The 13,637-nt window shown below is 40.6% G+C and overlaps 1 protein-coding gene across 22 annotated transcripts in view; it reads left to right on the top strand.

Annotated features, from left to right (window-relative positions):
• Window positions 1-13,637, top strand: part of LOC121290577 (target of Nesh-SH3-like) — a 290,979-nt gene that overhangs the window by 244,606 nt on the left and 32,736 nt on the right. For all 22 annotated transcript variants that reach the window (XM_041211152.1, XM_041211169.1, XM_041211161.1 and 19 more), the window contains 2 exons: window positions 3,445-3,651; window positions 5,333-5,441. In XM_041211152.1, the coding sequence (XP_041067086.1) occupies window positions 3,445-3,651; window positions 5,333-5,441 (316 nt within the window). The remainder of the gene's footprint in view (window positions 1-3,444; window positions 3,652-5,332; window positions 5,442-13,637) is intronic.

The following is a 13,637-nucleotide window of genomic DNA, read 5'->3' as shown; positions in this document are numbered from 1 at the left end:
AGAAGGCAGCTCAGCACCACCTTCTCAAGGGCAACTGGGGATGGGCAATAAATGCTGGCCCAGCCTGTGATGCCTACACCCCGAGAATGAATTAAAAAAAAAACGATTGGAAGAAAACTAAAATACTGCAGATGCTGGAAATCTGAAATGAAAACAGAGAATGCTGAAAATCCTCAGTAGGTCAGGTAGCATCAGTGGAGAGGGAAACAATACAGCAGAATTTTTGCCCCCATTGGAAGTGAGTAAGGAAGACGAGATAGGGGTATGGTGGTGCAGAACTCCAGGCAGGCTTTGAGGCTCTCCATGCCTGCTTGACCGCAACTGCAGCCAGAGGCCGTCCTGTGCATGGATTCACGTCCACAATGGTGACCTAGCTGCTGAAGGTATTTTTTTAAAAGTTGGAGGAAGAGTGTCTCAAGATGGAGTCGCCCTCTCCCTTTTCTTATCTGAATGGCAGGTTAGTGCTTGTTCAGTGCTGGATGGCCTCCTACTGGCCTTCCAGTTTCAGGAGCCTGTCTACCATACTTAATTGGGCATCAAGCCAGACCTCTGTGCACTAATTGGCCAATTCATGCAAATTAGGGAAATAGTCACCCGGCAGTGATTTTCTCCAAATGTTGAGGTCCCACCCAAAATTCAAAATCCTGTCTAATGATTCAAGACAGTGACCTTTCGTCTGACAGGTCATCAGCTTGAAATGTTAACCCTCCATAGATGCTGCTAGACACGTTGTTCATAATAATTGGCTTCTATTTAGTGGTAGACCATTCATTTGGACAAAACCCACCCCCACATAGACTCACATTCAGGTGAGTTTGCAATGTGGGCACCACTAAAAATTCACAGAGGTGCCCGTAGTGCATTGAAAATTGCACTGTGCATTTTGTCCACTTAAGGCTACCATACACACATGGAGCAGTAGAGAGAGTCTGCTAGGAGGAGATAATAAAGGATCTATCTTTAATTGCTCAATAGTTGGGTTGGGGGGTTAGTCGGTAAGAGGGGAGGGTTAGTCGGGCGTTCAAGAGGGTTAGTTGGGGGTCCAGTGGGGAGTCGGGGTTAGGGGTTGGTCAGTAGTATAGTTACTTAGGAGTTAGAATTCGTTTTAATCCTTGTAACTTTTCCTGAATAAATATTCTGTCAAATGAGTGGGAACCATCCAAAGTTTCTAACTCTTGAGTTTCGGAGGGTTCCTGACACAGGGAAATGCCATCAGAAGTTGAAACTTCCTGGATAATTCCCATGAAGTCCTTGCATCGGGGCTTCCAAGGGATCCTCCAGCGTATCTTCCGGTTACGACCACCCAGAGACTGGAAGATCTGGGCCAATGCCATGCAGTAGCCCCTGTGGTCTGTGAGAACACAATGGCCCGTAAGTTTCTACATTGGCGATATTATTGGTGAATAATGTAAGTTAAACCATTGTGTTCTCCGATCCAGCGGTGGCAAATTCACAATATAACTTGCTGGATCAATAATGAGGATGCACCACAGCGAGCATAGCGGAAAATTGGAAAAGATGGATTGGAAGTTGTGTGTCGGGTGACCAATGTTGGTCAGTCAGCCTTTATTACTTGCAAACTACAGGACTAGAACAATGGGATGTGTGATCACTGAATGAAATATAAAAAAAATGAAGCCTGCCTGAAATGTTTGACCCTATAACTATAGAATGAAGGAAGTGTAAGAATTTGCTGCGATCTAATCTTACCAGTTTTATGTCTTGATTATGGGAAAACATTAAAGTAACTTGCAGCTTGATTGGCGCTGCTTCTGTGAGGTAAGCTAACTGGATGCCCAATGGGTATATGAGTAGGCTCATCTCTGCATTACAGTGAAGAGCTCTGCACCGGTTATCCCAAAGTAATGAAGATTCCCAACAGCAATATTGCATAAATGTTCAGCTAGCTTGCAGGTGGTGTTTAGAGATGGGGCACGATTGACACAGCAATTAGTCAAAGACACAATTAGGTCAGCAGCATTTTTAAAACTCATTTTGACTCTATCAAGAAACAAATCACTTAAGTCATCTTCTCCTAATCTAAATAAATCAACCCTTTCATTAATTTTTATTGCCTTGTAAATTGTTGAAGTTACACCTATATGAAGTTTCCTTACAGTCCAACTAGTCAGTTTCTAAATCTTCAGGAATCTAAGGATGTTTGTGTCTGTAATTGCTTTTAACATTAAATTGAAAGCATCAACTTGAACTGCTGATGGATCGTTCAAACTTCTGCAATGTCACCAGTGTTCTGGTTCAGTGAGTGCCAGCGGTGATCAAATCAACTTTAAACTTTAATGTGGCAAATTGGACATCGCTATTATTGATACAGGACACAGAGGTATGAAAATTTAATTCTCCATGCTTTGACAAGGTTTACAGTTGAATGATGCACAGAGTCCTAAATTTTGGCACGGAGTAAGTAATAGCTTGCATCGCTTACAACACAGTTTCCTGGAAATAGTAATTACATACACAATAGACGAACCATCATTACATCAAATCACGGCTCAAATGAGTAAGAGAGGCTTGAATCCGCCTGGATACAAGGGTTTAACCATCTAAAAGTGGTACCACAAAAATTTGTGAAGGGGCTCACCTAAAAGTGTTTTTTTTTTAAAAATGCAACCGAAGAAGGTAACACAAACCAGATGGGTTTTTACAATGATCACCACTACTTTAGTTTTTAATTGAATTTAAATTCCACCAGCTGCCATGGTGGGATTTGAACCCTTGCCCCCAGAGGATTAGCTAGGCCTCTGGATTACCAATGTGCCACCAACTCCCAATAACTTGCATTTGGATCATCTATTCAGAGACATTAAGTGACAGTAGAGATGAAGAAAAACTTTACTCCCAGAACAATAAGTGTGTGTTGCTTGCTCCAAAAATTGTTAACAGATTGATCAACTCTTTTTTAAATAGATTGTAATATTATATTGATATTGTGGCTTTGACCGTTGGAAGTTAGGGAAACATTTCAGAGAGTTTTATGTTTTACAAATTTAACATTTGTTCAAACACTTCCCTCAGGCAGTTGAGTTGAATTCAAGGTGAGAAAATTGTACATGGCCCTTGGGAAAAATACATTTGATGAGCTGAATGGCTTTTTCATTTTACATGTTTTGTGTTCTTAAATGGAGGGTATCATGTTGCGGATGTAATGAATATGTAAAAAGAAAGGCGGCACCTGAATTCTACTTACTCCAGACTCTGAAGAACACGGTTAAAGAGATAGTGAAATCTTTTTCTTGTGTATGGGTTGGGAAATTGGGAAGACATTTTGCGTTATTTAGGATGTGTTATGTTTTTGAACCAATTGTTTAACTAGCAAAAGGAACCATGTTTTATTAATACTGTACAGAACTATTGTCATTAAATTGGTGAGAAAATTCCACTGGAGAGAGATTATTGACTTATTTTCCTGCTTCTTTCCTTTCTAAGGTTCTTATGTGAAATATATGACAAAGCCAAACATGCCCTGTTCTATTACTGAATCATTGAAACATTTTCCTGAAGAAAACATTACAAATATAAAAGCCTTATCTGCTCCTCGATATGGACCATCAAACCTGACACTTGTGACTGTTGAAGGCTGCCCTACCTTCCTCATAGTAGACTGGGAGAAGAACGAAAATGACACCGCCAGTGGTAATACTTTCACATCTTGTATTCTCCCCATTTTTGCTTCTTTCTGCCCAAAATAATGGTTTTTACTGTGTATAGTTCTTGCAATGCTGTTGCAGTAATATTTTCCATTATTTTGTGAGCTTTGTCAAGTAAACAGTATACAGATTTTTTTCCAAGTCCACATTTGTGGTAAGAAATCTGTCCCACATTCTACATCTGAAATTACCCCATATTTCACTAAAAAGTTTCAGACATAAAAGGGACCAAGTAGATTATTAGGGGTTGATTTTCCCGGATCTCTGCTGCCCTGGTTCCGCACAGGAACAGTGCATTCGAAGTCTGTTTCTCTTGCCCAGGCGTATTCCTATCCTGAACTCTTAACATTGTCTAAGGGTAACTTACAGTGCATGCCCCATCCACTGCAGATCAAAGCTGGCAGAAACGGAAATAAATTCACATCCCGATACAGAGTTTGGAGCCATCTGGCTGCCTTTACAAGAATCCTTGTAAATTCCAATTACTGGTGGTCAGGGGTCGACCATTAGTACCAGGGTGGCCAGTGAAAAAGTGTCGCAAGAAAGTGTGGCAGTAGGCCAGGTACATGCCCATGCACTTGTGATGGGCCTTCACCTATTGTGGGAACAGGCTTCCTGCCTCTTTTTCCTGAACTATATTCATGGGAAAGTGGCATTGTTCACAAGCAAAGGTCAGGAAAATTAGCTCCTCAATGCTCTATCCAGCATTAATGATTACTTCATTATTAAAAGGTCATAGATTTTGTTATTGATCTATTTCTTTTCAAATACAGTGACATCAGGAGCCCTTTATAGAAACAGCCCTCCTTTGAATTAGGAGGCTCTAACAGTGGATCGTCCAAATAAGTTTTTGTATCAATCCCAAAAGAACTCAAATTCCCTCCTCAGCAGAGCATCTGAAGTTTCTTTAATTGGTTTCAGAGCTTTTAGGCCGAAAATTCTGATAGGCTCCTGCTGTTGGCGGAGTGGGCCAAACATCTGGATGTCAGATAACCCATCACCCATCCCAATTTGGGGATGGGGTAATTTGTATTCTCAGGACAAGTGGCCTACTCCTGTAAGTGAGGCAGATTAATTACCTTTTTTCTGTGTAAGATTGGGGCCTTAATGGAATTCATGCCAGCCCTCAGCTGGGAAAAAATTGTTTGAGCCATTAGCAAGACAAACTGGGCGTAATTGCCAAGAATTTCTTTAGCCATGCAGCTTTAATGTGGGAGGCCGGTGGAAGATTCGCTCTCACTTCCCTCTCCATCTACTAGAATTTCACTGCCTGAATAAACAGAGCAGAATGCTGGGGCAATTGGATTTTGTTCCAAATTCTCTACCCGTCACAGCATCCTACCTGGTTGAAGTATCAAGCCCTTTGTCTCCAAAGTCTAGCCAGATACCCATTTGATGCAATCATTCTTCATGCGAAGAAGAACATATTAAAACCAAGGGTTAGACCTGATGCTGTCATGAAAATCTCTCAGCCTGAAGTATTTTACCCTCCCAACTGAAAAATGTTTTCAGGGTAGAAAATATACATCAGGAAATTGTAAAATGTGCTATTAAATTCACTTGGGCTTTGAGAATCTAATTGTAACCTTCCCTTTTAGGCTTAGCCCTGATATGAAATATTTATATCATGTCATTGTGCATCATACCCTCTCATGTTTGCCTTCTAGAGTATGAAGTTCTTTCAAAAATGACAGGATCAGACAACAAAACAGAAGAACTTCTTACTGTCACCAATCAAACACATACTGCCGTGGAAAACCTAAAACCAAATACAAGGTGAAAAGTTCTATTTTATTCCTCACAATTGTAAGCAATGCATCATATTCTTGCAGAATGTTGAGAATGTAACTAACGCCACATCTATCTGTTCATTGCCTTAAAAGAATTCTCAATACATTACATCCTAGAATATAAAACCTAGTTGGGAAAATGTTGCATTTCATTTTTAATGACCACAGAATTAGGAATTCCTTGGATAGGGTCCACCAACTCCTAACACAGATTATCCAATCTGATTATTGGTCAGCAAGGCTCTAAGGTAGGCTTGGAGGCTTGTAAAATTTACTATGGTATAATTTGCGGAGAATACTTACTGGGGATTGTTAAATGTAGAAGTTCACAGGTTAACAGCTTTCAAAGAGAGCACAGAGTCCCTTCAATCATAGAATTACCTGGAAAAACTCAGCAGGTCTGGCAGCATCGGCGGAGAAGAAAAGAGTTGACGTTTCGAGTCTTCATGACCCTTCCACAGACCTGAGTGAATATAAGGAGAGTGGTGAAATATAAGCTGGTTTAAGGTGGAGGGGGGGGACCCCTCTCCTTATATTCACTCAGTTCTGTGGAAGGGTCAAGAGGACTCGCAACGTCAACTCTTTTCTTCTCCGCCAATGCTGCCAGACCTGCTGAGTTTTTCCAGGTAATTCTGTTTTTGTTTTGGATTTCCAGCATTTCCAGTTTTTTGTTTTTGTCCCTTCAATCATGGCTGCCTGCTGGAGGCATAGGATTGGTGAATTTACACTCATTGTTTGAGAGTTGGCTTTTGCCATTGTTTGCAATCACTTTTTCAGGTGAGTGTAATGTACAGGACAAAGGAAATGTCCTGAAAACCATATTTAAAATGCAAGATTTTTGCTATGCTTTGTGAATCAATTTAGCTGTTGAGGCATCTGCAGTGGCTGAATAGAATGTGTTATTGCTAATAAATGAGCATGGGACTTTTTCCTTTGTACAAACCCTGGCCACCCTGGTCTGAACAATCTTCTACAGCCCTGTGGATTCACTGTCCAAGATCCATTCTTCTATAATCTCATTTTCTTGCTGACACTTGTAAATAAAAAAAAGAAAATGCTGTTTTGCATGGAAATGTGAATTTTCTAATGAGAATGGCCAAAATCTTCTGGTATCTAGATCGTCGGAGATTGGACATAAGTTGCACGTCAGGACCCTGTATGAATCCTAATGTGCGCACACATTGTGAAATAGCCCGGGAAGTACAAACTTCTGATGGGCTGATTTCCACTTGCCAGATCCTCCATGATTGTTGCCAACCCTGAAGTCAGGGGCTCAGAGTCTTGGGACAGACACGTTAGATTCACCTGAATATTTACCCTGGAAATGTTACACTGGTTAATACCTGGTGTAACTCAGTGATTAGCCAGTGTAACTAAACTGAGCACCACAACAGACACCACCCCCCCCACCCCCGGCTGAAAAATTGCTAAAGGGTCAGGTCACAGAAATTTTCACAGGTCTGGGCCAATGTCTTTATTCTTAAGAAAAGGAGAATAAGAACATGGAAAAATTAGATTGGAGGCTTTTGGACTGAGGCATCATGCACAGAAACCCTCAATAGGTTTTACAGACTAGGAAGGTCTTATCTAGAATTTTATGACCATTAGTGCCTCATAAGACTGTGCTTCTTTAAGGAGGCTAATGAGGAGATTGGTCAACTTCTGGCTGAAATCCGAAATCCCATTTACATCAACAAAACAGCATTTCTTTCTGACTGGATCCTTCCAGGCAGCATCTAGAAATTTTTGCCATGTTCTTAAGGTGATAGCTCGCTGGTGCTCTAGTCAAGAGAATTGTGCAATTCACATCCCATGCAAGACAAGCAAAGAGAGGGAGAGCTATCCAATTCTATAGACTGATCTGACTCTCTCAGGTGCAAGGAGAAATTCATAGAGCTCATGAGACACCCAAACCCCCTTATGACAATCCCTTCAATTTTATACAGCTAATGTTCAGCTAGTTTGAGATGTCAATCACCTTATTCTACTTGTGTATACCAGAATTTCAAAGTTTCCATGACACTGTCATCATGTGGCAATCCATTACACCAGCCCTCATAACTCAGAAGAGTACATGAGGATGGCTGATTTGGTGATCAGTCATGATTGGTAAAGTATCCTCAGATAGAGCAGGTCAATATACATAATACATAATGAGGCCTATGTCACTAAAAGAAGTGTCTTAGAGCAGACTACAGAATTTTGCCAATCAAATTTTAAGCACCTGGATAAATCTGGTAGACCAGCTAGATTGTTGAGGATTATTGTAACTGCTCTTTACTACATAATACCTCACTAAAGTAAGGCTTCCTGCTTTGGAGGGTGAAGGAAATGCTGAAGAGGGTTGGGGCTGGAAGGATTTGCCTCCCAACGACATTAGGAAGGTGTACATGAAGGAAAAGATTTGGGACAGCACAACCAGTTGCTAGGGAAAGAAGGGGTACAACTGATGATTGCTAGAAATGTGGAGTTACTGTCAGGATTGAAATTCCTTGGCCATTTTACTTGAACAGGATTAATTTTAATATGCACTTGGCACCCAGAAGCTTACCTGATAAGGAAAACATTTCCATGCTGGATTGGCCATTCATAGGCAGTACAATAAAAGTTGAAGTTATTATGTCTAGTGATTTTCATCACACTCAGCATTCTGCATATTTTACCTATTGTGGGGAAAAAAGAAGCTCAGCTAAACAATCCCTCACCTAGGACCAGATTTTAGCTATCGAGGTGAGTAGCACGGGTCAGGAAATTTCCTGACTCGCTGGACACGTCTCGTTAAAAACTACACTGAAACACATGATTTTCAGACTGGTGGGACAGGTGTAGGATAGACTTGGGCCTGCCGACTCAGAAGTAGAATGTAGATGGCTATGCGGGGGGACAGGCAGGTGCCAAGGTGGGCTGGTTAGAAGGTCAGCCTTGGTTTTATGTGACTTTGCCCCAGTTGTTTTAGAAATTGTTAGGCCCTTGATAGCCCCACACCCTTCCTCACCATCCCTTCCATCTGCTCCACCATGGCCCCTCATATCCTCCATGCCACCTCCATAGCCATTCATCCCTCATGGACAGACCTCGTGAGCCATGTGGAGGCGAAATAAAATAAACCTCTACAATCTAATACAGCTCTCACTCCTACACACTTGATGGTGAAAAAACTACTATTCATAAAATCCATCCAAAGCTTTTAAATATCCTCAAGTGATTAATCTCTTATAAAAGCAATAAACACTGGCCTAGCCAGCGACACCCACATCCCACAAACAAATTTTAAAAATCCTCTATTCAGATCACACATCAAAGGTAACTAATCCTTTAATAGCCTCTTTAAGCTGTCAATCAAACCATGACCTCAGAAACTCCTAGCTTTTGAAATTCAGCCAAGCATTCATAATGATAGACCTTTGGGAAATGTCAACAAAAAAGCTGTATTAACATTTCATGGCCAGATGCTACCGTTTCTTTTTCAAACCCATGCCTGTCAAAGCATTCCAGCAGCTTTTCAACTGCAGCTTGTTTTTTCTCAAGTTTAAAGAGTAGGGCATTTAAAAAACTTCAGATTATGACAGTTTTACCTTCAAGAGTGTTTACATCTATTCCTTCAGTTTGTGACTCCCACAATGTGGGTTAAGGCCCTTGAACCAGCCAAAATGGGGCCTGATTGAACTTAGCATTGACTTCAAATGGCCCTGCTGAGTTCAGGTTTCCTATCTTTGTGAATCACACCCCATTCCCTTTCCCCTTCCAGCAAAAATTGAATCTGATGGAAATGGGGATGGGTGTTCTACACCTGGATCCTGCGTGCCATTTTTAAAGGTCCACGACAATCCTGCCCCTATTGTTAGCTCAGTCAACATGCAGAAGATTTAAAGGAGTACCAAATTTAAAATACAGAGATCAGACCAGATCATAAGGGGGTTTTCACTATTACACATTTGGACCTTACTCCCAAGCTTGCAGGTACAGATCAGCTTTTATATAAAAAGGTAGGCAACCATACTTCTTAAGGAAGTGAGTGACAATGTCAAAACTGAGTAGATAGCCATGACAGACCCAAATTCATAGCAGAATCACTTCACACATGCCTCTTATGCCTTGTCAAGATTAGCATAGCCTCCAATTTTAACTTTTTTGGTTTTTTTTCAAGATAGCAGTGGAAACATTATAAGCACTAAGTTGTTCGTTGTCAATGTGGTTGCATTATTCACAAGGGACAATCATTGCATCGCTTTCAGTACTGACCAACAGTAAACTTGACAGGCCAATAAAATTCACTGGCACTGCTAGTTTTCTCAAATTTTATTAACTGCAACCATATCACCATTTGGATGCTGTACCCAATGATATTGTTCCTTATATGCCTTGAAAGTTAACATGGACACAGTATGTAATTACTAGCATAAAATCATACAGGTCAACACCTTCTCCCTAGCTAGCAGTCATGTTGCTCTCATTTCAATACAAACATCCATGCCACCTCAATTTGGTGGAGAATGTAGAGTGGAAATAATGCCAGTGATACCCATACGCCAACTGTGGATAGAAACTGAGCACCAGTATAACAGGGATCATGATTCAAACAAAATTATTGTTGAAGATATTATTGGGATCTTGGTGGAGCATTTTATCTCAGGGTAGATCTTTGGGCAATCTTAGAGTCCAACCTTTGCTCACCCGCACCCTGCCTCAGGGATTCCAGAATAATCCTTGCCTGCTACATGACTTTGATCTGAAATAGTCTTCAGTCTTCTGGCCAATAACCATTATGCCAAAGTCATAGAGCTTTACGAGGGTGAACATGCCAAAAAGGAATTAGCTGCACTACATGCAAAGAAGTAAGAAGATTCAGATATTAGGCAATATCTCCACTTGCTTTATAAGTGGAGTGCTTTAGCCAAATAATTTCTTAAAGGCACAAAATATCTGCAAAAGGAACAGCATCTAAACCATCTTCTGCTACACTTTTATACGTTTAGTTCTTCTACGTACTATCACTTGCCATCTTATAGCTGTGCTGCTGTACTGCAACCATTTACAAATAAATATTTAGCAAAATGTTCAAGTCAAGTGCCAGGCTACTTATTTCCTCCATTTTGTGGGTGTGAGCATTGGCAGTCTGAGTTGGCATGGTGCTGCTGCTTATTGCTTGTGATTAGTTTCAGGCATGTGACACTTATGCCATTTATTCTAAATAATTTAATTTCTTGTTGGCTTTTGAATTGCAATAACAGCATGCTAGGATTTTGATTCTCTACACTTGCATGGACTGTGGATTGTGTCGGTCTGCAGGTGATTCAACTCTATCTGAGAGTATGGAGGTGGTTACTTGACCATGTCTGATGCATCAAGTACTTTTGGCCAAGGATGGGATGGGGAGGTTAACATGGTGGCTATCCATCTCATAAAATATTTCCTTTCTCTTTGCTTTTTTGCCACAGTGATCTGGTCTTTAAACTGGGCAAAACACCTATGCCCCCATCTGTAATACGCAGTAAGACAAAACTTTGCTCAGAAATCATAAAAACTTGTCTTCCCACTCCCACTTCCGATTTAGTGCCTCCTAATTTCACAGGCAATTAAAAGGACAAGTGCTTCTCCCTTTTAATTGGCTGGCCCACTGTGAGTTATTTATAAGGGCCAAATCCCCGACTGGGTGGCCTGATGCAAAACTGGTGAGGAAATCACTGGCTCAAAAGCCCTTTCCTCGCCCGTCTGGACAAAAAAAAAGTTCGGCTGTGGGCCCATAATGTCTCAGCTAGTGTTCCCTGCTGGGGGCACTGGGAGGAGCATTTTTGTTTTTAGAAAGAGAACTGAACATTTCATTATTATATTAGCTGATTAAAAACAGAGGCTGCTTAGGGATTGTTTGCTTTTTGAAGTTAACAAAAGAGTGTGTTACTCTGCCATTTTTAATCTTCAGTGTTTAACGCTTATAAATCTCTTCAGTCCCTATGTTAATTCCACAACCCGTCTTTAGAAACCTCTTTTAAACTGTGATTTGGGAAAGTGCTAGTTTGCAATATTTCAAAATAACAGAACACTGGCCCTTACTATTCCAAATTGTGAGTACATGAGTGATCATGCCCTTAGTACTTAAGCAGGAAGCAGAACTAAACCGGCCAAATAAATCCTACAGTCTACACCTATTTTTGTGTTCTACTGAATTTCATCTACTTGGTCTCTGTAGCATACACAGATATAATATTGATTTAATTTGAAAAATCTGGTGGTATTGTATGATTGGCAAGAGATACAGAAATATTTTCAATGCTACAGGGGAATATAAAGTTGAAGAATATACTGAAAAATGGAAACAATGTAGTCAGCAGATGTAAGGATAAAATAAATGTGGATTATTGAGGGACAGATCCATCATGGAAGGAGCTAGCACACAGAGCTATTAAGTGTTGGCCTTACCAACAGCACATACATTTAAAATTTACAGAATTTTTTAAAATGGAAGGATATATCTGTGGTTCAAACCTTTAAGTCCAACAGTGGGAGAAGAATTGCTGTGGTCACTATGGGAAGCTGCACTTGCGCATAGTTTCCATGTAGTGTGGTGGCCGGCCTGCTTTTGCCTAAGTTTACAAGATCAGGCCATCTGAATATGGTGCACATATACATTGGCCCAGGCACAGAAGAAAGGATAAGGCAATATATTCAGCATGTTGTAGGATGAAGGGAAAATATGAATAACACAGAGCTACAATATCCCCTTTGTTTACCTTGCAGGGGTATTTTTGTGAGGCAAGGCTCCTGCCATGGAGCATGGGTCTCAGAGATTGGCTTTATCTCCAACCTGTGCTAAGTAGATCGTTGCAAATGACTCCTGTATTTTCTGCCACAACCCATCTATTGTTAAATGTGTGTCCACAGACATGCTATGGTTTAAAAATGATTCAACAAGATATGTGGTAATAATGCTCAGCTAGCCTTTAGTTTTTCAGATTCTCAGAGCAGAATTCAGATATTAAAATGTTAGCGCCTGCATCCTTATAAGAACTTCATGATGTGGAAGGTTGAACTGGGATAATTGTTACATCGTAGAATAGTATATAATGCTAGAATAGGGACCAGACTATCTTCTTTGGTATGCCAAATTTCTGTCCCTCATTGGAGCACAAAACCAGATGCACCATAGCTAAATAAATGGTCATTGTCTTTCCAAATGAACAGATTGCATAATTACAAGTACTAATAGTCTAGAAGTACGGTTTTCAACCCTCCCTGATTTTCTTGGAGTCGACAGGAATTAAACAATCTCCTGGCCACTGCTGCAAGCACCTCGTAGGGGATTGGGCATCTACTCTTCACAATCATGTGCAGTTTTTGGGCAGACTGGAAGGCTCGGCTGATGTACCCAGGTAGAGTCCTCAATATCACTCATACATGAAATGAAAGAAAGGGTTAGAGTTTTCCTGGCAACCCCTACACAATGAACACTTCTCCCAAAAGTACAGTGCCACATAGGGCAATAGATTCAGCTCACCACCACCTTCTCAAGGGCAATTAGGGATGGGAATAAATGCTGGTCTAGCCAACAACGCCCACACCCCGTGAACAAATTTTAAAAAAAAGAACCAAGAGGTGATGTCATAATAATGGGAGGTACCCCACATGATAAAACACCCTGGAATACATCCAACTAGAGCTGGCAAAACTGTCCAAATCCATTTCTGGACAAGAAATCCAGTTATGCTGACTAGAATTTTCCATGTAGGTCAGATTTTTGACTAAGAAAATGAAAGCATCATATTCATGCAAAAATGACAAGCAGGAAAATACCAGCTAGTCCATTGAGCATGTCATTCAGAATGAATAAACATGCTTAAGTTCTGATAATCAATCCTGGACCAGAACGTAGTCAGATCCTTACTTTGAAATTGTTGCAGGATTTAATTTAGTATTAAAAATTTTACAAGATCACAAGAAATTTGAAGCAGGAAGAGGGAAGAGTAAATTCAGATTGGTTCAGATTTCTGCTTCCCGTTTATGCTGTCACTACCTATTCATTTTTTCTTCTGCACAGGATGTGGAAATGTAACAACTGGTGTGTTCATTCCATGTGGTATCAGTAATAATCAGATTTTCATTTCTCCATGTGCCTGGTTGAAGTGAAATGCTTTCCAATTGAGTTGAGAAGAGATATATTAAAAAATTCAAAGAATTACTTCCTGCA

Source organism: Carcharodon carcharias, chromosome 18 (genome assembly GCF_017639515.1).
Source record: "Carcharodon carcharias isolate sCarCar2 chromosome 18, sCarCar2.pri, whole genome shotgun sequence".
Classification (NCBI taxonomy): domain Eukaryota; kingdom Metazoa; phylum Chordata; class Chondrichthyes; order Lamniformes; family Lamnidae; genus Carcharodon; species Carcharodon carcharias.
This window is presented reverse-complemented; position numbering and strand designations above follow the sequence as displayed.